Source organism: Rosa rugosa, chromosome 3 (genome assembly GCF_958449725.1).
Source record: "Rosa rugosa chromosome 3, drRosRugo1.1, whole genome shotgun sequence".
NCBI classification, from domain to species: domain Eukaryota; kingdom Viridiplantae; phylum Streptophyta; class Magnoliopsida; order Rosales; family Rosaceae; genus Rosa; species Rosa rugosa.
This window is the reverse complement of record NC_084822.1, coordinates 43,763,675-43,789,066: the sequence shown is the minus strand read 5'-3', so window position 1 is coordinate 43,789,066 and position 25,392 is coordinate 43,763,675. Positions and strand designations below refer to the sequence as shown.

The window sequence follows — 25,392 nt, the reverse complement described above, 5'->3', positions numbered from 1 at the left end:
AGGGGGAATACTTTGTAGTGTTGGTGATGCATATACTTTTGTAATTTAAAAAAAAAAAAGTGAATTAGAATTTGGATAACATATTTTAGATACAGAATTTGTATTTATAAGCTTCAACGAATCAACATATATCATGTTTAAAATAAGTAAAAACGAAATATGATATTCATTTGAGTGTGTTTGAATTTAGTTATTTTATTCATATCTTTTTTGAGTAAGTGGCTTTCTCCATGCATCCTAAGTGCATTTACCTAATTTAGCTCACACGTCAAAATCTACTTCACCTGCAATATTACCACTCTTAATCACTAAGATAATTTTGTTGTCTTCAATTTCCCAGCCTAGTCATACTCTTACTTCACAGCGAGGGCATCCATCTCGAAAGGGGCAAAGGGCCAAGCTGCTTTTACAGATTAAATTTAATTCCCTGGCACACTGGATCTTAGAAGCGTCATGTTCAACTGCACCTGCATATGTTAGCATGAAGCATGTCGGATCTTAGCTACTTTCCTACCAAATCACAAGGTGTTATAATTTCTTTTGATCATGTTTGGATCCAAGTGGTTCTACACTGACTATGTAACTGTTTTTATTTGAATTAGAACCTTTTCGGACATTAAATATGCTAACACATACTAGCTCACAATTTTTTTTTAAAAAGAAACTAAATTAAGTGCTAAAACCTCTGGAGCAACCAAATTTACAATGTCAAACAATAAGGCCTTAGAAGCCTCTATTGGAATACTATTGGTCCAAGAAGCATTTACAAAGGTATTATGGCATAAATTTGCAACTGCATCAGCAATGAAATTTGCATATCTTGAAACATGCTTAAAAGAGATTGAACATACTAGCTCACAATTAGTGAGCAACACTTAGATACAAATTACATAGTAGTTTCACACAAATACTGTTCACATGCATAGACTTGAATCAACTAAATTTTCACTCTTCAAATTCACTGTTTATGCCATGATATTTCAAACTTTCCATGATATACCACCTTCAGCGAGCTATCCGCTTTGGCGACGTTATCCACTTTTGTCGGTTCAATCACGCATTCAACAAAAAAATAATTTGGCGACAAGCTCATCAAATTATTGAATAATATTTGTCATGCGATCCTAAATAACTTCCTACTAAATTTCGGTTGTAGAACATATAAATACATATTTGCTAAGTATCTAACAAATTATTCTAATTTTATCTACATAATTTCTTGTGGTTAGTTAGTCAACATTGTACACATATGGAAGGAAGGGGATAAAACTTATTTCATAAAGTTGGTAGGGGTATAGGTATTAATCATATGAGTTATATAGAAATTCCTATTGTGACTAGAAATATTGATTCTCATATATGCCCAACATGTATATTTTTTCCGAGCTCTATTTTTTTCTTCTATTGTTTTGATTTTCATCAAGCGAGAGGGAGAGGGATTGAGGGTGAATTCAAAATTTTTTTTTTTATATAATGGTATTTCATTTTCCTCTAGGAAAATGAAATAATAGAAAGCTAAGAGCAATCATAATCAACTATCACTAGGTGAAAAGCTAGCCAAATATATCTCCCCCACCCCAAAATCCGAACTACTAAGTAACATGCGAGGGTGACAAGTATAGTGTCAAGCATCTCAACTAAAAGTAATGACTACAATACAATCCACCCCATACACAAGACTTTGCTTGACATAGGCAAAATCTGACAAACTAGCAAGCTAGTTAAAAGTGTAGCCACCATTACAATGCTAGCTTCACATATGGGAAGTCCGAAAACTACAATTGTCAAGTACCAAATATCCACAACATCGTTGCGAGTTCGGAAGCAATGTAGGAAAATTCTCGTCATTCGTTGTTCTCGAAACTCAAATTCAGGGTTTGTACTTACTCAGTAACTTTGATGAGAAATTCAAATTTAAGATATGTCAAAGTAAATAATTAAAATAATATTAAAAAAATGAGGAAAAAAGAAAAAAGCTAATTTCTTACCAATAGAGAAAGTGAAAGTGCTTGGGTGCTATCCCTTCGCCATTAAGGCAAGAAGTAGAGTTACATCATTCAAACAATTAAATACTGCCAACAACAAACATAAAATAAAGTAATCTTCATTTTTTCCCGGCTAATAAAAAATTAGCAATTTTAGATTCTAGAAAGAGAGGCTCTCACGTCTTGACCGTCAATCTCGAGACGCCACGTGGAAGGCTGCGAGTCGTGGATCCCACGCTGACGTGGTCGAGGAAAGGGCGATTTCTCTAGAAAAAAGAAATGAAAATGAAATCTCCATTTTTAATTTTTATTTCTTTTTGAATCGTCCACAGAGAGATAGAGAAAGAGAGAGGAAAAGAGAAAAAAAAAAAAAAAAACGAACAAGGCGCGGAGAGAGGCCGTCCGAAACAGAACACAGAGACTCACAGAGAAAGAGAGAGTTTTAATTTCCTTTCTCCTTCTTCTTCATCATCATCATCTTGGTAATAATCATAATCATAAATATTATATTGCCTTTGTTTCTCTGAGCCCAAAGTCCTTAAACCTCCGCGTTTCTCGTTTAAGCTTTCCTTCTTTTCAGGCTCACTTCCAAGGGAAAAAAAAAAAAAAAAAAAAAAAATTCAAACGACGCGGAAGAGACGAAGATCGAGCTCGGAGCACGAAGCGGCGTCGTTTTGCCGGATCTCGCTGCCTTTCGAATCCCCAATTGCGGTGGACTTGTCGATTGGATTGGATTTTGGTTCATTTTCTTGCGGGGTTGGGAGGATTTAGAGAAGGAGGGGAGAGAGAGGTGTTTCTGGCTGGATCAGATCCTCCTAGGGCTTGGATCTGGTGCGGCGGATGAGAGAGGAGGACGCTTCGTATGTTTCAGGGATCCAAAGGAGGTGGGAGAACGATGAAATGGGGAACATTGCTTAAGGACTTGAGAGAGAAGGTTGGCCTCACTAATTCCCCTGCCTCTGCTTCAGCTTCTTCTGCCACAGCTGCTGCTTCTTCTTCTTCTTCGGATGCTCTTTCTTCCTCTACCAATGCTCTTACAGCTCTTCACGGCTCGTATTCTCCTTCAAGGTCTGTGTTAACTCTACTCTCCTTTATCTGTTCTTGTTCGTCTTTGACTTTCAATTAGGGCTTTTTGTTGTTCGGCTCTTTTCGACTGGTTCGTTTTCAGTACGGCATTGCCTTTTTGTGTGTGTTTCTTCTTGGTTAGGATTGCTCCGGTGGGGGTTTACTGGGGTTTTAGGTGGTGGAATACCAGTTCATGATGGACTAGGATGAGGTCTTGTTCACTCGAGCATCGGCACTCCGGTGTTTGATCAAGTGCTGGATTGTGAGACTGTTTTTTTTTAATTTGATGACACAGTTGCGGTGTTAGTAGATGACATGATGATTAGTTTTAGTGGTGCAGGAGTGGTTTCTGTAGGAAGTTTCTTTCTCAGTTCTTTAGTGTAGGCCCTGGTAGCTGTTGCCGAATTGGAGTTGTTGACATCTAATTCATGGCACTAAGCAATGGATTCCTCTGCCTCCGTAGGTTTCCGTTATGTTTTAGATACATGATCTGCTAATGTTCTTGGTCCTCAGAAAAGTTTCTGATTCAATCACACTGTGGTTTAAGTTAGATTTTATGTCTGAAGCCCTTGTTGCTTTGGATTGCATGTCATTGGTTGATAATTTTTGCATACCAATGACATAATATATGGCCTTATAAAGGAAAGGGTAATAGATTATGTTTGACGATGTGATAAAAGCCTTGTAAAATAAAGCAGCTGGTAGTGTGCTGTCTGTTGAAGATGATGGTAGTGAGGTAGGTATGTACAGATACATACCTATGTACCTATGTGCCTGTATAGAGTTTCTCTAATTCCATAGAGGAGTTAATTTGTGCCTGCCTCTCGAAACACGGCTGGTGACTGGAGAGCATAAGAACCAAAAAGTGGGAAGTTAATATAGCTCTTCCCCAGGTTCTTCTCCCAGAAATAATTGGATTATTGTTTTGGGTGGGTTTTTAATCGTTGCTTGTAAAAGTACATTTTTAAACCTCAACCAGAAAGTATATGTCAAGGTATCAGGTGTTTGTAGACTATATTTCAGTGGTGTTCTCTTTTGGAGGATTATTAACATACATGCCTGTGAAATCAGAGACAAACATGAACTGGAATTGGACTTCAAGAGGTTTTGGGAAGAGTTCCGGTCATCCAGCTCTGAAAAGGTTTGTTCTTAACTAGTTATTTTTTTTGCTCTTCTTTCTTACCGTGATGCAGAACCAATAGGGAGAGAGGAGGAAAAATAAGATCGAGTCTTGGTGCAGATTCCACACATCTTAGTCAACTAAGTCAATTCCTGTCCCTAGAGAGTAGTATTATATATTTGCCAGGATAGTCCAGAATGTCATAATAAAACATCCTAGAGTACTAAAATCATTCTTGGGATTAAGAATTTCTATCTAGAATGTTTTGTTCTTGGGTTAATGATTTCTCATATATATATATACGTCTCTCTTATATAATTAACCCAATTCTCCTTTGAATGGTTAAATTTTTGAACTTCCTTCTATGCCCATAGTTTATTAATATGCAGAAGAACAACATTTACAGAGGGTAAAACTGATATTAGCTATAAAACTGAAAATAACTACTCACTATTCATTTCTTTTCTTCTTTATTTTCCAGTTTTTTTTTTTTTTCACAAATTTTCAAAAACAAAAGGCTAAATGACACGCACTAGGCTAGTATGCATGAAGCTATTTTTATTCTTAAAATCTATTGTCACCTACTATTCTCAGTTTCTAATTTTTTTTTTTGGTACATGCAGGAAAAAGAAGCGGCCTTAAATTTAACTGTAGATGTTTTCTGTAGATTAGTGAAGCAGCATGCAAACGTAGCTCAGTTAGTTACTATGTATGAATACTCTCCTCCCTATCCTATCTGCTGAATATTATGACCTATTTGTTTACAGTAAAAAAAAAATGATGTAATATAATGATTGTTGCAGTAAGTATACCTTTGCTCTTGGTCAATTTTCCTGTGTAATAGAGATGGAAATTATACTGAGCTTTTGCTTTTTAATGAATGGATTCTTGATTACTGGTCAGTCACACATGTTATTCTTTACGTGTGTACTTTAATTGATTCCTGGTACCACTGCAAATCAAAATGGATTAGTTCCAGCAATCACAACCTTATGTTGCAGAAGTTGGGAATGGACAAGTGGATACTCCTCTATACCTAACAATTTATCATCAATCAATTTTATTTGATTTAGACTTTGATTTAGTAGATACATATGGTTTTGTGTTAATCCAAAAGCGTTTTTACTTAAACGGGACTTTTGCTTATTTTGGTAAACGAGGCAAATTTTCCACTGAACAACTGTCAATTAGTTGTAATGCATCTACCTAGTCTTGTGGAAATCAGAAAGCAAATCATGAGCTTTTAGACTAACACTGCAAGTTTTGATGAATCACAGGTTAGTTGAAACACATATATTCTCGTTTGTGGTGGGAAGAGCATTTGTAACAGATATTGAAAAGTTAAAAATCAGCAGCAAAACAAGATGTTTGGATATAGCAAAAGTATTGAAGTTTTTTTCAGAAATCACAAAGGTTGGGCTTTTAGACATTTCAGCTTGATTCTTATTGTTGTTTTTCTCTTCATTGGCTATTCAAAGTCATATCCTTGCTTATTGTTTGCAGGATGGCATCAGTCCTGGTTCAAATATGTTGACAGCCATAGAAGTCCTTGTTTCAGGGGTAATTTTTATTTTTTTATTGATTTCTCTATGTTGCTATACTTCTTTGTTGTGACTGTCGAGTGATTTTCTATTGTATTTTATATAATAATAATAATAATAATAATTATTATTATTATATTTATTATTACTCTTATTCTTATTATTATTATTTTGGTGTAACCTATCTTGAGACTATCTTTGAAACTTATATGCATCGATTCTGTCAAAGCTATGGAATTTATTAATCTGCTTTTCTTCTCTTTATTACTGTTGTATGCAGCCTATTGATAAGCAATCTCTCCTTGATTCGGGAATATTATGCTGTCTCATTCATATTCTTAATGCCCTTCTGGATCCTGATGAAGCCATTCAACACCAAAAGGCTGCTGGTCATGAAGAACCATTTTTATCTGAGAAAGATTACAATGGTGAAGCTGGTCAAGTCCGTCGGCTTGAGGTAGCTTTTGCTTAATGGTACACAACACCATGCATGCTTATGAATTATGAATTATGAATCAATGCATGTATACGCACGGACACCCCTGAAACTCTTTGTTGGAAAAATAATTGTATAGGCTTGATTGTTGTTTTGTCTCTGTTTGCTAGAGACTTTTACATTTTAAAGCATGAAGATTCTTGAATAGGCCTGTCTTGTTTTCCTATAAGGCGTAAATTTCACGTAGTTGGAACATATCAAGCAGAATAGTGCTCTAATAATTAGCATAAATAAAACAACCAAACAATTTCTCGTGCATTTTGACTGTATCTTGTTACCGCCTTTCTAACCTATAATTATGCAGGTAGAGGGAAGTGTTGTGCATGTTATGAAAGCATTGGCAAACCATCCTTTGGCAGCGCAGAGTTTGATTGAGGATGATTCGCTACAGTTGCTCTTTCAGATGGTTGCAAATGGGTCGTTGACTGTCTTCTCTCGATATAAGGAGGGACTAGTTCTGCTGCACATCATACAACTTCATAGACATGCTATGCAGGTAGATCATAGCAGATATTGCCTTCCATTATTGCAGTGACATAGCTGTGTAGCAATATTAGCCATATTTAATCAGCTCTCTAACATGCTAATTTTTATCTTGCTTGTGTTAACATATGGTTATTTTTCCAGATTCTTGGTCTTCTTTTGGTCAATGACAATGGGAGCACTGCACGATATATTCGCAAACATCATCTGGTATGGTCAGATTAAATATGCACTCTTACTGTTCGTGCATGGTTAAATACACTGAATGCTTTCCTACACTCATGTATGCTTTCTACATACCCCTCTAGATCAGGTTGGGATGAATGTATAGTTTAACAAGGTGGATGTTGACTAAAAATACTGTGCCGACTTTGGTTCATTATTTTCATATCTTACAGTCATGGTTTTCTTGTTGTCATTCTATATATTTTCTCAGATTCTGATATTCTGCTCCCATATGCAGATAAAAGTTCTTTTGATGGCAGTTAAGGATTTCAATCCTGATTGTGGTGATTCTGCATACACTATGGGAATTGTAGATTTGTTGCTTGAATGTGTAGAGTTGTCATATAGGCCTGGTAATTGCCTTATCAATTTTCTTTTTTTGATCGAATCATATTAACTCGATGAGATGGATGAATTTTTGTTATCAAGCTAAATATTTTTTCCTTATGCTGTACGTCTGTTATTGTGATTTTCTGCAATTTAATTAACGTGTTGGCTCTAATTTGATGTTATTTTGGCCTGTAGAGGCTGGCGGTGTTAGGCTCAGGGAGGATATTCATAATGCCCATGGGTATCAGTTCCTCGTTCGGTTCGCATTAGCACTTTCATCCATGTCAAAAAATCAGGGGTTTCATGCTGTTTATTCTAGATCTTCAGACCAAAGTTCTGCTTTAGATGGTTCCGATGCATCTAATGTTGCAGACATGCAGGATATCATGGGAGAAAAGGAGTCCTTAACCCAACAACTTTCTCCTACACTCTCTAGGTTGCTTGATGTTCTTGTTAATCTAGCTCAAACTGGCCCAACTGAGTCTGCTGGAACTTCTGGAGTCAAAGGTTCCAAATCTTCCCATATGAGGTCTAGTGGTCATAGCAGGAGTCTCACAGCATCTTCCGATCGCTTGGCTGATGATGTGTGGGAAAAGGACAATAATAAAGTTAAAGACCTTGAAGCAGTTCAGATGTTGCAGGACATTTTTCTCAAAGCGGATAATAGGGAGTTGCAAGCAGAAGTTCTTAATCGGATGTTTAAAATATTCTCAAGTCATCTTGAAAACTACAAGTTGTGCCAACAGTTACGGACTGTTCCACTTTTAATCCTAAATATGGACGGTTTTCCTCCTTCCTTGCGCGAGATAATTTTAAAAATTCTCGAGTATGCTGTCACTGTGGTGAATTGCATTCCTGAGCAAGAATTACTTTCACTTTGCTGCTTGTTGCAGCAACCAATAGCATCAGATTTAAAGCACACTATACTTTCCTTCTTTGTTAAGCTTCTATCATTTGACCAGCAGTACAAGAAAGTCCTCCGAGAAGTTGGTGTCTTGGAGGTTTTGTTGGATGACCTCAAGCAGCACAAGTTCCTTTTGGGTGCAGACCATAGTAATACGAATCTGCTGGAGAAAAAATCGGGATCAGGCAGCTTCAAACCACACTTGGACAATAAGGATGTGATTATTTCATCACCCAGGCTAATGGAATCTGGTTCAGGGAAGCTTCCTATATTTGAAGTTGATGGTACAATTTCCGTTGCATGGGATTGCATGGTATCTCTACTAAAGAAAACTGAAACAAATCAGTCATCTTTTCGTTTGGCTGATGGGGTAACTGCTGTTCTCCCATTTCTTGTGTCTGATATACATCGCTCGGGTGTCCTAAGGGTCTTGTCATGTTTGATCATTGAAGATGGTAGCCAGGTTTGTGAATTAATTTTCTATTGTTACTCCGGTACATTTGCATACTTTTTTTTTTTTTTGAATACAATTTAACTAGCAATCCAAATCCTGGACGTTCAAAATATCAAATTTTGCACGTCTGAATGTTATAAAAGCTATTGTGCAGAAACCATAATACATGAGTTAAACTTTAATTATGTCTGTTAGTATCCAAATAACTTTTGATCTGATTTTCACTAGGCACATCCTGAAGAGTTAGGTGCAATTGTTGAAATCCTAAAAAGTGGAATGGTTACAAGTGTTTCGGGATCTCAATACAGGCTTGAAAATGATGCAAAATGTGACACTATGGGAGCTTTGTGGCGCATTTTGGGAGTTAATAACTCAGCTCAGAGGGTTTTCGGTGAAGCTACTGGCTTTTCTCTTCTGCTTACCACACTGCATAGTTTCCAAGGTGATGGAGGGCATGCAGATCAATCTTCTTTGGAAGTCTACATTAAGGTGTTTACATACCTGTTGCGTGTTGTGACTGCTGGAGTGTGTGATAATGCAGTTAATAGGACAAAATTGCACACAATTATAACATCCCAAACTTTCTATGATCTTTTATCCGAGTCTGGCTTACTTTGTGTGGACTGTGAAAAGCAAGTCATACAGTTACTATTCGAACTAGCTCTTGAAATTGTGCTTCCACCGTTCTTGACACCAGAAAGTCATACACCATCTGATGTGCCTGATAGTGGGGCGTCAAGTTTTTCACTAACGACTACATCAGGCTCATTTCATCCCAATAAGGAAAGGGTGTACAATGCTGGTGCTGTTAGAGTTCTCATTCGTTCATTACTGCTCTTTACTCCTAAGCTGCAGCTTGAAGTGCTGAAACTTATTGAAAGTCTTGCTCGTGCTGGCCCCTTCAATCAGGAAAACCTCACCTCTGTAGGTGCGAAGCAAATAATTCAATGTTTAGTTTCTAAATTAATGACTACTATTCTCAGTTCTCACTTCTACTTTCTGTAATATATTTAGGTTGTGTAGAACTTCTGCTGGAAACCATCCACCCTTTCCTTTCGGGCTCATCTTCATTACTTAAATATGCTTTGGAGATTGTAGAAGTTCTTGGGGCATACAGGTATAACTTTGTACAATTCTGGGAACCATTTTATTTGCTCTGTCCAGTCAGCATTGTGGTTCGACTTCAATTTATTTTCATCTCATTTTCGTGTGTATTTAAATTTGGATTTTGGAAATTTAGTTATCTCTACAGAAATTAAGAATGTTGGTGTGGGTTAAAGTGTACTTGAATAACAAGGTTTATTATGTATGGCTGACAGGCTATCTGCATCAGAACTTCGAATGCTCATTAGATATGTGTTGCAAATGAGGCAAATGAAATCAGGTAGCATACTTGTTGGAATGATGGAAAGGTTAATCCTTATGGAGGATATGGCCTCGGACAGTGTTTCTCTTGCACCCTTTGTAGAGATGGACATGAGCAAAATTGGGCATGCTTCCATTCAGGTCTCCCTGGGAGAAAGATCTTGGCCTCCAGCTGCTGGTTATTCATTTGTTTGTTGGTTTCAGTTTCAAAATCTTTTCAAGTCGCAAGTTAAGGAAACAGAGTCTTCCAAAGCTGGTACTTCGAAAAGGCGGCCTAGTGGGCAAAATCACGAGCGGCATATTCTACGAATGTTTTCTGTGGGTGCAGCAAATAATGAAACTACATTCTATGCAGAACTATATCTTCAGGAGGATGGTGTTCTGACCCTCGCAACCAGCAACTCTTGCTCCCTATCATTTTCAGGCTTGGAATTTGAGGAGGGCAGGTGGCATCACCTTGCAGTTGTACATAACAAACCAAATGCTCTTGCTGGACTATTCCAAGCTAGTGTTGCTTATGTGTATCTTGATGGAAAGCTGAGACACACAGGGAAACTAGGATATTCTCCATCACCTTTTGGAATTCCTTTGCAGGTAACAGTAGGGACCCCTGTTACCTGTGCAAAAGTTAGTGAGTTGACCTGGAAGGTCCGCTCGTGCTATCTTTTTGAAGAGGTGCTCACCTCAGGTTGTATCTGTTTCATGTACATTCTTGGTAGAGGATATAGGGGGCTCTTCCAAGACACAGATCTCCTTCGTTTTGTCCCTAACCAGGCATGTGGTGGCGGTAGCATGGCTATCTTAGATTCACTAGATGCTGACTTGACCCTGGCCTCTAATTCACAGAAGCTTGACACTGCAAACAAGCAAGGAGACACAAAAGCAGATGGCAGTGGAATTGTTTGGGATATGGAGAGACTAGCAAATCTCTCCCTGCAGCTTGCTGGAAGGAAGCTTATATTTGCGTTTGATGGTACCTGTACAGAAGCTAATAGAGCATCTGGGGCTTTATACATGCTCAATCTAGTTGATCCAATGTCTGCAGCAGCTTCTCCTATTGGGGGTATGTTTAAGTCAAAGCCTCTCACATATAACATCTTAATGTGGCTACTTTATATCAACAAAGCTGGAGCAGTTGGATTAACTCTTTTTTTCTTTATTTTTTTTTCTTTTCTATTTTTATCCTGTATTCTTATTTCTAGTTTTCTGTAGGTATTCCACGTTTTGGACGTCTTCATGGGGATATTTATCTATGTAGGCAATGTGTAGTTGGTGATACTATCTGTCCAGTTGGTGGAATTACTGTTGTCCTTGCCTTAGTTGAGGCTGCTGAGACTAGGGACATGCTTCACATGGCCCTCACTTTATTGGCATGTGCTCTTCATCAAAATCCTCAGAATGTGAGAGACATGCAGAAATGCCGGGGATACCATCTGCTATCTCTCTTTTTGCGTCCACGAATGTCACTATTTGATATGCAATCTCTTGAGATATTTTTCCAGATTGCTGCCTGTGAAGCTTCATTTTCTGAACCAAGGAAGTTGAAGTATACTCGGACTAATTTGTCACCAGCCTCAACTGTGCAGGAAACCAGTTTTGAGGAACTTAATCTGTCAAGGTTTCGTGAGGAGTTTTCATCAGTTGGATCCCAAGGAGACATGGACGATTTTTCTGCGCAGAAAGATTCATTTAGTCATATATCAGAGCTAGAAAATGTTGATATTCCAACTGAGACCTCAAATTGCATCGTGTTGTCCAATGCAGACATGGTTGAGCATGTCCTATTGGATTGGACATTGTGGGTAAAAGCTTCAGTTTCGATTCAAATTGCTCTCCTTGGTTTTCTGGAGCATCTAGTGTCAATGCACTGGTACAGAAACCATAACCTCACTGTTTTGCGCCGTATAGACCTTGTTCAACATTTACTCGTTACTCTGCAACGTGGTGATGTTGAAGTTCCTGTTTTGGAGAAATTGGTTGTATTGCTTGGGGTAATTCTAGAAGATGGTTTTCTGTCTTCTGAACTGGAACATGTGGTTAGGTTTGTCATTATGACATTTGATCCACCAGAACTGACACCCAGACATCCAATAATGCGTGAGGCCATGGGGAAGCATGTAATCGTTCGAAATATGCTGCTGGAGATGCTGATTGATCTGCAAGTAACCATTAAATCAGAAGAGTTGCTTGAGCAGTGGCACAAGATTGTTTCATCCAAATTGATAACATATTTTCTAGATGAGGCTGTCCACCCGACAAGCATGAGATGGATCATGACTCTGCTTGGTGTTTGTCTTACTTCCTCTCCTACATTTGCACTGAAATTTCGCTCGAGTGGAGGTTATCAAGGCTTGTCCCGGGTGCTTCCTAGTTTCTATGATTCCCCAGACATATATTATATTTTATTTTGTCTGATTTTTGGCAAGCCAGTTTATCCTAGATTGCCAGAAGTTCGCATGCTAGACTTTCATGCCCTTATGCCGAATGATGGAAGTTCCGTGGAATTGAAATTTATAGAGTTGTTGGAGTCTGTGATTACTATGGCAAAATCTACTTTTGATAGGTTGAGCCTTCAGTCAATGCTTGCCCACCAAACAGGTAATCTTTCCCTGGTTGCTGGCATTGTGGCAGAACTTGTGAATGGAAATGCAGACATGGCTGGAGAGCTTCAAGGTGAAGCATTGATGCATAAAACATACGCGGCACGCTTAATGGGTGGGGAGGCATCAGCCCCTGCAGCTGCTACTTCAGTCTTGAGATTTATGGTTGATTTGGCAAAAATGTGCCCCCCTTTCACTGCTATTTGCAAACGAGCAGAATTTCTTGAAAGCTGTGGTGACCTATATTTTTCTTGTGTCAGGTTTGTCATGGGACAGAAAATTTACTCTGCCATAGTAATATAGGATGACATGTTATTCCAATTTCATGTGATTCTTATCTGTACTGTTCAACTAAAGATGTTACTTTTTGTAATTAACTTTTTGTGATATTTTCTTATCATTCAACTGGTGTCTTGCAGAGCGGCTCATGCTGTGAAGATGGCAAAGGAACTTTCTTCAAAGACAGAAGAGAAGAACTCAAATGATTTTGATGATACTTGTATTTCACAGAACACTAGCTTACCTCATGAACAGGATCAGTCTGCCAAAACCTCCATGAGTGCTGGAAGCTTCCCTCCTGCTCAAGTAAGTACAAGTTCTGAAGATACAGCTGTCCGACTGAATTCTGTGACTGATGAGAAAGCAGAGATCAAGGTTTGTACATCTCAGGAGGAATTGAACAAATCTGTGCAAGATGATGCACAAGCTGTTCAGAGCTTAAATGACGACAATGCTGACCAGATGTCTGCTACTTCCAGCATGGATGAATCTAGCTTCTTTAACAAGAAAGTCAGGCCCGAGCCCATTAAACCACCAGATTCGCAGAGTTCTGCTTCTTTTACCATGCTTGATTCTCCAAATTTATCCGAAAAGTCCATCTCTAGAGTTCCAATCAGTCCTTCGCCAGTTGTAGCATTGACATCGTGGCTAGGAAGTGCAGGCCATAATGAATCCAGATCTCCCTTAGTCGCCAGTCCTTCCGTGGATTATTCTGTGACTAGTACTGAATTCGATCAATCTTCGGAGGTGAAGACCACTTCTCAGGGGATTTCTATTGCAAATACCTTTTTTGCAGTTACTCCAAAGCTGCTTCTTGAAATGGATGATTCTGGTTATGGAGGTGGTCCTTGTTCCGCCGGAGCAACTGCTGTTTTAGATTTTATTGCAGAAGTTCTTTCCGAGTTTGTGACTGAGCAAATAAAATCATCACAGATTATAGAGGGCATCTTGGAAAGTGTCCCCCTATATGTTGATGCAGATTCCGTATTAGTATTCCAGGGTTTGTGCCTGAGCAGACTGATGAACTTTCTGGAAAGACGTCTCTTGCGTGATGATGAAGAAGATGAGAAAAAGCTGGATAAAGGTCGTTGGTCCTCAAATTTGGATTCATTATGCTGGATGATAGTGGATCGTGCATATATGGGTGCTTTTCCTCAACCAGCTGCTGTACTGAGGACCCTCGAGTTCTTATTGTCTATGGTACAATTGGCAAATAAAGATGGCCGAATTGAAGAAGCTACTCCTAGTGGAAAGGGTCTCTTATCTATTGGAAGAGGGAGTCGGCAACTTGATGCATATATATATTCAATTCTTAAAAATACAAATCGTATGATATTGTATTGCTTTCTGCCAACATTCTTGGCTGCAATTGGAGAAGATGATCTCCTTTCAAGTGTAGGTTTGCTAATTGAACCCAAGAAGAGAGTATCCCCAAACTCTTCGGGAGATAATTTAGGGATTGATATCTGCACAGTCCTGCAGTTATTAGTTGCTCACAGGCGAATTATGTTCTGTCCCAGCAATATGGATACCGACATAAACTGTTGTCTTTGTGTAAATTTGATCTCTCTTCTTCGAGACCAACGACAGAGCGTACGGAACATGGCAGTTGATATTGTCAAGTACCTCCTGGTGTATCGCAGGTCAGCTCTAGAAGATTTGCTTGTCTCTAAACCAAACCAAGGACAGCACCTTGATGTACTACATGGTGGGTTTGACAAGTTATTGACTGGAAGTTTATCTGATTTCTTTGAGTGGCTTCAAAACTCTGAACAGGTTGTGGAAAAAGTACTAGAGCAGTGTGCTTCCATTATGTGGGTACAGTATATAACTGGATCTGCTAAATTTCCTGGCGTGAGAATAAAAGCTATGGAAGGTCGTCGTAAGAGAGAAATGGGGAGAAAATCAAAGGATACATCAAAGTTAGATTCAAAGCACTGGGAGCAGGTGAATGAACGAAGATATGCTCTGGAATTGGTACGGGATGCAATGTCTACTGAGCTGAGAGTTGTCCGTCAAGACAAGTATGGATGGGTTCTGCATGCTGAGAGTGAGTGGCAAACCCATCTTCAACAACTTGTTCATGAGCGCGGAATATTCCCAATGCGAAAATCCTCTGTTCCAGAGGATCCGGACTGGCAACTTTGTCCAATTGAAGGTCCATACAGGATGCGGAAAAAGCTTGATCGGTGCAAATTGAAAATTGATACCATCCAAAACATTCTTGATGGACAATTTGAAGTAGCTGAAGCAGAGCTTGTCAAAGCCAGAAATGAGAACGATCCAGGCTCTTCTGATAATGATTCTGAACCGTTCTTTCAACTCTTTCCTGATAATGCCAAACAGAATGGTCTTGACAGAGAGCTGTATGATGAATCATTTTATAAAGAACCAGATAATGTCAAAGAGGTTGCTTCTGTTAGGAATGAGTGGAGTGATGATAGAACTAGTAGTATAAATGAAGCAAGTCTACACTCTGCACTTGAGTTTGGTGGTAAGTCTAGTTCAGGGTCTCTTCCCATAGATGAGAGTATACAAGGAAGATCTGACCTAGGATCTCCATGGCAATCCTCTTCTGCAAGAACTGATGATGTCAAAGTTACAGATGATAAACCAGACAAGGAACTCCATGACAATGGAGAATACCTAATCAGACCTTATCTGCAACCTTTTGAAAGGATACGATTTCGATATAACTGTGAACGAGTTGTAGGCCTTGACAAACATGATGGCATATTTTTGATAGGCGAGCTCTCTCTGTATGTGATTGAGAATTTTTTCATTGATGAATCTGGGTGCATTTGTGAAAAGGAATTCGAAGATGACCTCTCTATTATTGATCAGGCTCTGGGGGTAAAGAAGGATGGCAGTATGGATTTCCAGTCCAAGTCAACTTCATCTTGGGGCACAGCTGTTAAGTCCTGGGTTGGGGGAAGAGCATGGGCCTATAATGGTGGTGCATGGGGAAAGGAGAAAGTGTGTACTGGTGGCAACCTGCCTCACCCTTGGCACATGTGGAAACTTGACAGTGTTCATGAAATGTTGAAGCGTGATTACCAGCTGCGTCCTGTTGCTGTTGAGATATTTAGCATGGATGGATGTAATGATCTCCTGGTGTTCCACAAAAAGGAGAGGGAGGAGGTTTTTAAGAATCTAGTGGCCATGAATCTTCCCAGGAATAGCATGTAAGTCTCCAATTGCCTATACTTTTTTTTTTCCACTCTTTTTTCAGAAGCAACCCAAAATTTTGTTGCTGTCATAACTTTTGGACATTTTCTTCATTTTCTAATAAAATATTGTATGAATCTTGAGTTTCTTAGACGTGTGTGTGTGTGTTCTGTTAGTTCTGAATGTGTTTGTGCATCTGCCTTCTCTTTATCTGAGTCTTTTGGGGATTTTATGATGCCACTGCATAGCATGAGACAAGGCAGATATGAATGGCAGGTTTACCTATGTTATTGTTTAACTTGAGTATTGATAGTTGTCGGCCCAATACTTTTTCTTCATCTTCTGAATTTTTAAATGCATAATTTTTGACTTTGTAATTCTCGTCCTTGCATTAGGTTGGACACAACCATTTCAGGATCATCAAAACAAGAAAGCAACGAGGGTAGCCGTCTATTTAAGACGGTGGCTAAATCCTTTTCAAAAAGGTGGCAAAATGGAGAAATAAGCAATTTTCAGTACCTCATGCATCTCAATACCTTGGCAGGACGTGGATACAGTGATCTTACCCAATATCCAGTGTTTCCATGGGTTTTGTCAGATTATGAGAGTGAAAATCTGGACTTATTGAATCCAAAAACATTTCGTAGACTTGAAAAACCGATGGGTTGCCAAACACCAGAGGGTGAAGAAGAATTCCGGAAAAGGTCACCTTCATCATTTACACTTGAAGTTGTTCTTAAAGTCATTTTATGTTCTTATTGTTTTTTTACTTTCACTGATTGACGTTCTCGTTGCATTTCTATATAATTGATTTTGCCCTTCTATGGTTTCCACTTCATTTTTATATTTTTCATATGGATGTTACTTATTACTTAGTATTGTATTCTTATTTCTATTTCCTATTCTCTGTTTTTCTACTTAGATATGAGAGCTGGGATGATCCAGAGGTACCAAAATTTCATTATGGTTCACATTATTCAAGTGCTGGGATTGTCCTCTTCTATCTTCTCCGCCTACCACCATTCAGTGCTGAGAATCAGAAGCTACAGGGAGGTCAATTTGATCATGCTGATCGTCTTTTCAATAGTGTTGGAGATACTTGGTTAAGTGCAGCTGGAAAGGGAAACACATCAGATGTGAAAGAGTTGATTCCAGAATTTTTCTACATGCCAGAATTCCTGGAAAATCGTTTCAATCTGGATTTGGGAGAGAAACAGTCGGGAGAGAAGGTCAGATTTTTTGATGCTTACTAGATATTTGATTCTGTTTCATGTTCTACAGTCTATTACCGAACCTAAATTTTTTGCAGGGGACAAAGTATATACTGATATCGTAGTGTTGAATATTTGTACAACCCTGGATGCTTAATGTTTCTTCATACTTTGAGTGTGAATATATAATTTTGAAAATGCAGCAATGTAAGTGGTGGGACATTTTAGAGGGAGGTTGTGTACATGTTCAAGGTTGGGGAAGTGGTTTTGCTGTGTGTGGTCCTTCCTGTCCCAATGTGTGCTCCCATGCAATTGCTGATTGAAAACAAGGATCATTCACATACTATAGAATAATACAGTTTGTGTCTTCATTTTCTATTTCATGTTGTTTATGAATTGCGTCTTTGTTTTCTATTTCAGGTTGGTGATGTTGGTTTACCTCCTTGGGCTAAAGGCAGTGTTAGGGAGTTCATCAGAAAGCATAGGGAGGCACTGGAATCTGATTATGTTTCAGAAAACTTGCATCATTGGATAGATCTCATCTTTGGATATAAACAAAGAGGGAAGGTCGGTATCAAGATCCATCATGATCTATATGTTTCTCAGTCATTACCTTTATGCATTTGGCACTTTGCAACTCATTCTCAATCTTTTGAAAGAGTCCATTAAAGTTCCAAGTAATAAATTTAAAAAGCAGATAAAAGGCATGCAGATTGCACAAGTACCAGGAAGTTCTCTAAGAATATGTGGCATCGTTTTGGGTTCATCTTTCTGAACCCAATATTAAACCTCATCCAGAGAATGCCCCAGCTGAAAGATATCATGAGGAAAAGATGATTTATCCTTTATATCTTAAAAGAGATGCCTTAACCTAAACTATTTGTATGATGAAATCCTTGTGTGCTTTTGGCAGTCAAACGGGCATTGAATGTTCAACTTAGTAAACTAAGGTGGACATTATGGAATGCTACCTTAAAGAATATGTTTGGTTCTGGTTTTCAAATTAACTCCACAGTTTTTGCTATCCCACAGCTTTCGCTTAAATTCATTTCCCTTTTATTCCTGCTTTTGGTGCTAATTCATTCTTATCTTACAGGCGGCTGAGGAAGCTGTGAATGTCTTTTATCACTACACATATGAGGGCAGTGTGGACATCGACTCAGTTACAGATCCTGCCATGAAAGCCTCAATTCTAGCACAAATTAATCATTTTGGGCAGACACCCAAACAGTTATTTCTCAAACCCCATGTCAAAAGGCAGGTTGACAGAAGGCTTCCTCATCCACTCAAGTACTCGAACCATCTTGTTCCGCATGAGATCCGCAAGACTACGTCTTCCATAACTCAGATTGTTACTGTCAATGAGAAAATCCTAGTGGCAGGAACAAATTGTTTGCTAAAACCAAGAACATATACCAAGTACGTCGCGTGGGGTTTTCCTGATCGTAGCTTGAGAATTATGAGTTATGATCAAGATCGACTGGTCTCCACACATGAGAATCTTCATGGGGGAAACCAGATTCAGTGCACTGGTGTGAGCCATGATGGTCAGATTCTGGTGACTGGGGCTGATGATGGCCTAGTTTCTGTTTGGAGAATCAGCAAGTATGGTCCCCGTGTCATGAGACGCTTACAGCTGGAGAAGGCACTTTGTGCCCACACATCCAAAATCACATGCCTTCATGTTAGCCAGCCTTACATGCTGATTGTGAGTGGATCAGATGACTGCACTGTCGTTATATGGGATCTCAGCTCCTTGGTTTTTGTTAGGCAGCTCCCTGAGTTCCCAACACCGATATCTGCAATTTATGTGAATGATTTGACTGGGGATATTGTGACGGCAGCTGGGATTTTGCTTGCTGTTTGGAGCATTAATGGGGACTGCCTTGCAATGGTTAACACGTCCCAACTGCCTTCTGATTCAATTCTTTCCGTGACAAGCAGTACATATTCTGATTGGCTGGATACAAACTGGTTTGTAACGGGTCATCAGAGTGGGGCTGTTAAGGTGTGGCAAATGGTGCACCACTCCAACCGTGAGAGTTCCCAACAGAAGTCAACTAGCAATGGAACGGTTGGTTTAAATCTCAGTGATAAGGCTCCAGAGTACAAGTTGGTGCTCCACAAGGTACTGAAGTATCATAAGCATCCTGTTACTGCCCTTCACCTTACGGTTGACCTAAGGCAGTTACTAAGTGGTGATTCTGGCGGGCATTTGCTTTCATGGACACTGCAAGATGAGAGCTTGAAAGCTATTCAGGGGTGATGATCAGAGGTTCTCATTTAAGTGTCATAACTTCACCACACGGGACAGCTATCGATTCTAAATGAGACCTTAAGGGTTTTATGAGTCATCCTCATGAATGAAAAGAATGGAAGTGACTTCATAATGCATGGAAAGAGGGAAAGTGCCACTGCAGGGCTGGCCTGGACAGAAGCAGGACCAAACTATACAGGATTGACAGTAAAACACTAGAACTCTCATAAGCTTATGTTAAATGTTGAAGCCACACAAGTATACAACAGGATGTTTGCCCCAACAGGTCGAGCATCTGATCGAGAAGGCAGAATGATAGGCTGTGCTTTTGCATGAATGGGAGGATGTTTGCCGTTTCACCCGATGAACATCAAGTCTCTACAGGTCTTTTGTTTTGATGTAAATAGATGGACTAGGACTAACAGTGTGTAATGAAGTTGTTGTATAGCAGAAAAGCTTGTCAGGAATGGGACCATGGGGTGGTGATGACCCGTCCCCTGTTTGAATGTGGGACGATTAATTGGTTGAACATGTGCCTTTTGGCTATAATTCTTTTTGAACAGTGCAATTGGGCGGCACTTAATGGCCTTTTCTTTTTGTGAATTGTACAATCTTCTCTTTCCTAATTCCTACGAGGTTTATTAGGAAGGAAGCTGGTTCTTTTGTTGATTGGGAAATGAAAGAACTTGGTATTTTTTCTTGTATCAAAGAAATATTTAGGAGGTCTTGTTTGTTTACAGTTTGAGATTGAATGAAGCCATCGTTTATTATTGCATCCTCATTATCATGGATCTATAAAAGGTTTTTTTTAGCTCTTGGAGCAGTTTCCTAAATGAATTTGCGGAATCACATTGCGTGTCGAGTAATCGATTTTTGTTCATTGCTTCATACAGTGTTCTTTTGTTTCGGACTAATGCTGTCTTCGGTTGGAGTGGATTTTCAATCATGTGGTCTATCATTAAGTTTATCCGACCGTCCAATCTAACAACACGTGTAAACTTTTAAAAGCAAAAGAGGTTATATGTAATTTTCTAGAGATATAGTTTTCCGAACAAGTAACTGGTTCAAGTTCGTTATCGATACAAAGCAACCGGTTCAAGTTGGTTAGCAAAACAGGTCTGAGTTGCTACTGTTCATGGCACAGCCTACCCTATAGCACTGTAATGGCTACTTCGTCTCCACACGTTTCTGCCGTCCAATTCCGACCCATGTTGAACAAAGCCCAGCTAAACCCAGCTCTCCATTTCTTCAAATTCTCCGAAAAGCCCACCAAATTATTACCTTCCTTGAAGCAGGTTTGCGATGAAGGCAGCCTCAGGGAAGCTTTTAAATCACTCAGCAACTTGCTAACTCTTGATGGTTCACTCGAGCTTTCTTTAGATGGAGCTTACTCGCCGCTCCTTGAGCTCTGTGCAAAGAAGAAGGCTCTATCAGAAGGGCAGCAAATCCATGCCCATTTGATTAAATCCTGTGCTGTATGGGACTCCGCGTTTCTGAGTACCAAACTTGTTTACATGTACGGGAAATGTGGCTCCGTTATGAATGCACAGAAGGTGTTTGATAAAATGTCTCACAGAACGATTTTCACTTGGAATGCAATGATTGGTGCTTGTGCGACAAATGGGGAGCCCTTAAAGTCTCTTGAGATGTATAGTGACATGAGGGTTTTCGGGGTTCCTCTTGATTCGTTTACTTTCCCTTGTGTACTGAAAGCGTGTGTTGCGGTTGATAGTCTCTGTTGTGGGGAAGAAATTCATGGCCTGGCTATCAAATGTGGGTATGATGATGTAGCATTTGTGGTTAACTCGCTAGTTGCAATGTATGCAAACTGCAATGATCTTGGTGCGGCGAGGAAATTGTTTGATGGTATGAAAGAAAAGGAGGATGTTGTGTCATGGAATTCTATTATTTCAGCATATTCAGCAAAGGGGATGTCCGTTGAAGCGTTGGGATTGTTTCGAGAAATGCAGCAGGTGGGACTTGCCATGAACACGTATACTTTTGTGGCTGCTCTTCAAGCGTGTGAGGATTCTTTTTGTGGAAAACTCGGTATGGAGATTCATGCTGCTGTGTTGAAACTGAATTATTGTTTTGATATTTATGTGGCGAATTCTCTGCTTGCAATGTATGTGAGGTGTGGTAAAATGGATGAGGCTGCAAGGATTTTTAATGACTTGGATGACAAGGATATTGTCTCATGGAATACATTACTCTCTGGTTTTGTCCAAAATGGACTATATGAGGAAGCTCTGCTGTTGTTCCATGATATGCAGAGGATTGGTCATAAACCTGACCAGGTTTCTTTGTTGAATATCCTTGCAGCATCTGGTCGGTTAGGAAGTTTATTTTCAGGAATGGAAGCTCATGCTTATGCGATAAAAAATGGATTCGATTCTGATTTGCAGGTTGGGAACACACTGATAGATATGTATGCTAAGTGTTGTTGTGTGAACTTGATGGGCCGTGCTTTTGACAAGATGCCAAATAAAGACTTCATTTCTTGGACAACAATTATTGCTGGCTATGCTCAGAACAATTGTCACACAAGGGCCTTAGAACTGTGCCGGAAGGTGCAAATGTTAGGGCTGGAAGTGGATGCAATGATGGTAGAAAGCATTTTACTGGCTTGCGAATCTTTGAAATGTGTTTCTTTGGTAAAAGAAGTTCATGGTTACGCTACGAGGAGAGGTTTATTTGATCTCGTCTTGCAAAATGCAGTTGTCAATGTATATGGCCAGTGTGGTTACATAGATTACGCATATCAGATGTTCAAATTGATTGAATCTAAAGATGTTGTGTCTTGGACAAGTATGATATCTTGTTATGTTCATAATGGGCTTGCAAATGAGGCTCTTGAACTTTGTCACTTCATGAAAGAAACAAATGTTGAACCTGATGCCATAGCGCTTGTAAGTATACTATCTGCTGCCGCTAGTTTGTCTGCTTTGATGAAAGGGAAAGAAATTCACGGTTTTTTTACTAGGAAGGGCTTCATCTTGGAGGGATCTGTTGCGAGCTCTCTTGTTGATATGTATGCCCGCTGTGGAAATCTGAAGAATGCATACAACATATATAATTGTGTTAGAAACAAAAGTCTAATTTTATGGACTACCATGATCAATGCTTATGGGATGCATGGTCATGGCAAGGAAGCCATTGATTTCTTCAGAAGGATGCAAAACCAAGAGATTGTTCCTGATCATATTACGTTTTTGGCTCTTCTATATGCCTGCAGTCATTCAGGCTTGATTGATGAGGGTAAAGGACTATTTGAAATCATGATACATGAGTATCAATTAGACCCCTGGCCAGAACATTTTGCTTGCATGGTTGATCTTCTTGGACGTGCCAATCGATTGGAAGAGGCGTATCATTTTGTCAATAGCATGGAAAGTCAACCTACTGCTGAAGTATGGTGTGCTCTTCTTGGGGCTTGCCGAGTTCATTCTAACAAAGGATTAGAAGAAATTGCTGCAAAGAAGATCTTAGAGTTGGGCACCAAGAATCCAGGAAATTATGTGCTTGTGTCGAATATCTTTGCTGCTAGGGGAAGATGGGAACATGTAGAAGAAGTGAGGATCAAAATGAAGGTAATTGGGTTGAAGAAAAATCCAGGATGTAGTTGGATTGAGGCAGGAAAAAAAGTTCATACATTCACGGCTAGGGATAAGTCTCATCCTCAGTCCAATGAAATTTACCAAAAGTTAGCTCAAATAACCGAGACATTAGAAAGGGAAGCAGGCTATGTGGCTCAAACTAAATGTGTGTTGCAGAATGTAGAAGAAGAAGAGAAAATTCAGATGCTTTATGGACATAGTGAAAGGTTAGCCATTGCATATGGTCTACTTAAGATTCCTGAGGGAACTCCTATTCGAATCACAAAGAACCTGCGGGTTTGTATGGATTGCCATACTTTTACTAAACTAGTTTCCAAAGTTTTTAGGCGGGTGCTTGTAGTTAGGGATGCTAATAGATTTCATCATTTCGAGGATGGAAAATGTTCTTGTGGCGATTTCTGGTGACGATTGTACATTATATTTCAGTCTTGACAATCGGGTCTTGAATTCATTCCTGCTGGTGTTATCATTGCATGCCAAAAGAGCTGCTGGAAGTGTTTTTATTTTTCAGCTGCTATTCAAGCAGAAGAGTGCGAGAAAGTGTGCGAGAGATGAGTTCCTGAAACAGTATATGCTCAAATTTTCATCACATAAACGGATAAATCAGAGTTGAATCAAGAATATGATTGTTTTCTTCACTTCCAAGTTGATCTACAGAATTGGCAAATGATAATAGCTGGGATATTTCTTCATATTGCATGTACTATAGTTTGTACAAAAACATGCAAGTGAAGCCTGCTTATTCCATTATCATTCTATGTATCATACAACTATACAAAGTCACTATTCAAACAACAGTTGACAGATGAATCCAATTTTTCCCATTACTTCTGTCTCCGAAACAGTGTGAAAACAAATTCTTTTGATCGGGATTCATATTGAAAATAATCAGCAATCCAGGAATTCGTAGTTGGCTTTTCGATGATTTCAAATTGATTGAAATCAACATGTATTATGTTGCTTGCTTATCATGCAGGGTAGATATCAGAGCAGGAAGTAATTGAATTGGTTTTGCTTCAATGTATGTGAGACTAATTGGTAACATTGGGTCTAGTTCAAGACTGCTGATGGTGAATGATGGTTAGCTTATCTTGTTCAGCAATATAAATGTAAGTTGAGCATACCAAGAGAGAAAAAAACAAACGTTTTCTCTGTCCATCTTCTTCAATTCCTGCACCACTGCACTGCACTGCAAGCTAACAGGGACCACCATACCTACACCAGATCCTCCCACACTTTACAGCCAACTCTTGCATTTACTTCATATTTCAGCTTGAAAAGCACAGAATTAGAGAGACTTTTTTATTTCTTTTTAGTTTCTCTTTGTCTCATATTGTGAGTGATATATACTGCAAAGAATGATTAATCTAATGGCTCCCGGCTCCAGTACTGTAGAGCACTATTGAAACTCCAGAGATCTCTATTGCCTCAACCCGAAGACTCTTATTCGTGTAGTGCTTCTAGTAGGATCCAATTGCATGATTTGCATCCCAGCAGTCAAACTCATCCTCATTCTGGCCATACCAGGTACCGGAACTGTTCCAAATTCAATCATACCGATCAAGAATACTACAAAACTTTCATATTCAAATAAGGTAATACAAAGGCTTAGACTAAACCATTTCGAGGTTGTTAATTAGTTGGCCCAAATTGTAATTTTCTTGGGGGATAATAAATCTCGTAATTTCAAAGACTACTCCTGCATGCCTAGCGAGACCGTAGTCTGAGCAAAGCAAATAGCTGGATCAGCTTTGTTCATCTGCTAATTTAGTCTCCATCGAAACACGCATTCATCCATCAACTATTAGCAGATAGATATCCACGCCCTTAATTTAATCCTCCACCCAACACTCTCCAGAAAATTAAACCGATCGACATGATGTTACAGCTGTAAATAAATCTTTGCCAGTAACAACAGACTCTCATATTCACCTAGCTAGGATTTGTTTGACCATGGAGCTTTTGACCCGCATGGTTTCAATGCACTCTTCTTGAACCTGAGGAAAGGTCACAAAAGCAAGAAAATCAACTTTGCAGTACTCTGAAGTAAACTCTGGATTCGTTTGATTTGTTAGGAATCTTATTAAACTGTGATGCAAAATTGTATGCATGTCTAGAAAGTTAGGGTTTAGGATCAAATACACTATAATAAAACGATCAACGTGGCACTCTCGATCAAGTTTTAAAAATTTATTTAAATTTGTTCAGAGAGTGGAAATGACCAACTTTACTTGCACGCCGTTACTTACTTACTTTCGTGAAAGAAGTTTTCCCAAATTCCGAACGTATAAA

At 39.1% G+C, this 25,392-nt stretch overlaps 2 protein-coding genes across 4 annotated transcripts; both read left to right on the top strand.

The window, feature by feature from the left end:
- The first annotated feature begins 2,319 nt into the window (after window positions 1–2,319).
- Window positions 2,320–20,261, top strand: LOC133741152 (protein SPIRRIG-like). Of its 3 annotated transcripts, XM_062169102.1 has the most exons (20): window positions 2,320–2,467; window positions 2,566–3,053; window positions 4,122–4,191; window positions 4,794–4,879; window positions 5,448–5,583; window positions 5,674–5,730; window positions 5,992–6,168; window positions 6,512–6,703; window positions 6,835–6,900; window positions 7,154–7,268; window positions 7,441–8,612; window positions 8,832–9,531; window positions 9,618–9,720; window positions 9,923–11,031; window positions 11,181–12,828; window positions 12,988–16,032; window positions 16,411–16,719; window positions 16,938–17,244; window positions 17,647–17,793; window positions 18,323–20,261. In XM_062169102.1, the coding sequence occupies exons 2-20, from the start codon at window positions 2,848–2,850 to the stop codon at window positions 19,490–19,492; spliced, it is 10,815 nt and encodes a 3,604-aa protein (XP_062025086.1). In that variant the 5' UTR covers window positions 2,320–2,467; window positions 2,566–2,847; the 3' UTR covers window positions 19,493–20,261. The 3 variants fall into 3 exon arrangements, with proteins under 3 accessions (XP_062025086.1, XP_062025085.1, XP_062025087.1); XM_062169101.1 differs by having other exon boundaries at window positions 2,326–3,053; XM_062169103.1 differs by lacking the exons at window positions 2,320–2,467; window positions 2,566–3,053; window positions 4,122–4,191; ... (1 more) ...; window positions 5,448–5,583; window positions 5,674–5,730 and having other exon boundaries at window positions 6,049–6,185.
- Window positions 20,262–20,414: 153 nt separating this feature from the next.
- LOC133739213 (pentatricopeptide repeat-containing protein At3g63370, chloroplastic) lies at window positions 20,415–24,535 on the top strand. The gene has a single exon (XM_062166951.1). It carries the CDS (start codon window positions 20,647–20,649, stop codon window positions 23,503–23,505), a length of 2,859 nt encoding a protein of 952 aa, XP_062022935.1. The 5' UTR covers window positions 20,415–20,646; the 3' UTR covers window positions 23,506–24,535.
- Window positions 24,536–25,392: the final 857 nt, after the last annotated feature.

Excerpts from the sequence above, each read along its gene's own strand:
- LOC133739213 (XM_062166951.1), top strand. The coding sequence starts at position 20,647 with ATGGCTACTTCGTCTCCACACGTTTCTGCCGTCCAATTCCGACCCATG.
- LOC133741152 (XM_062169102.1), top strand. The coding sequence starts at position 2,848 with ATGTTTCAGGGATCCAAAGGAGGTGGGAGAACGATGAAATGGGGAACA. Across the intron at positions 4,880-5,447 it reads GTAGCTCAGTTAGTTACTAT|GTTAGTTGAAACACATATAT; the intron begins GTATGAATACTC and ends GATGAATCACAG. Across the intron at positions 5,731-5,991 it reads TAGAAGTCCTTGTTTCAGGG|CCTATTGATAAGCAATCTCT; the intron begins GTAATTTTTATT and ends TGTTGTATGCAG.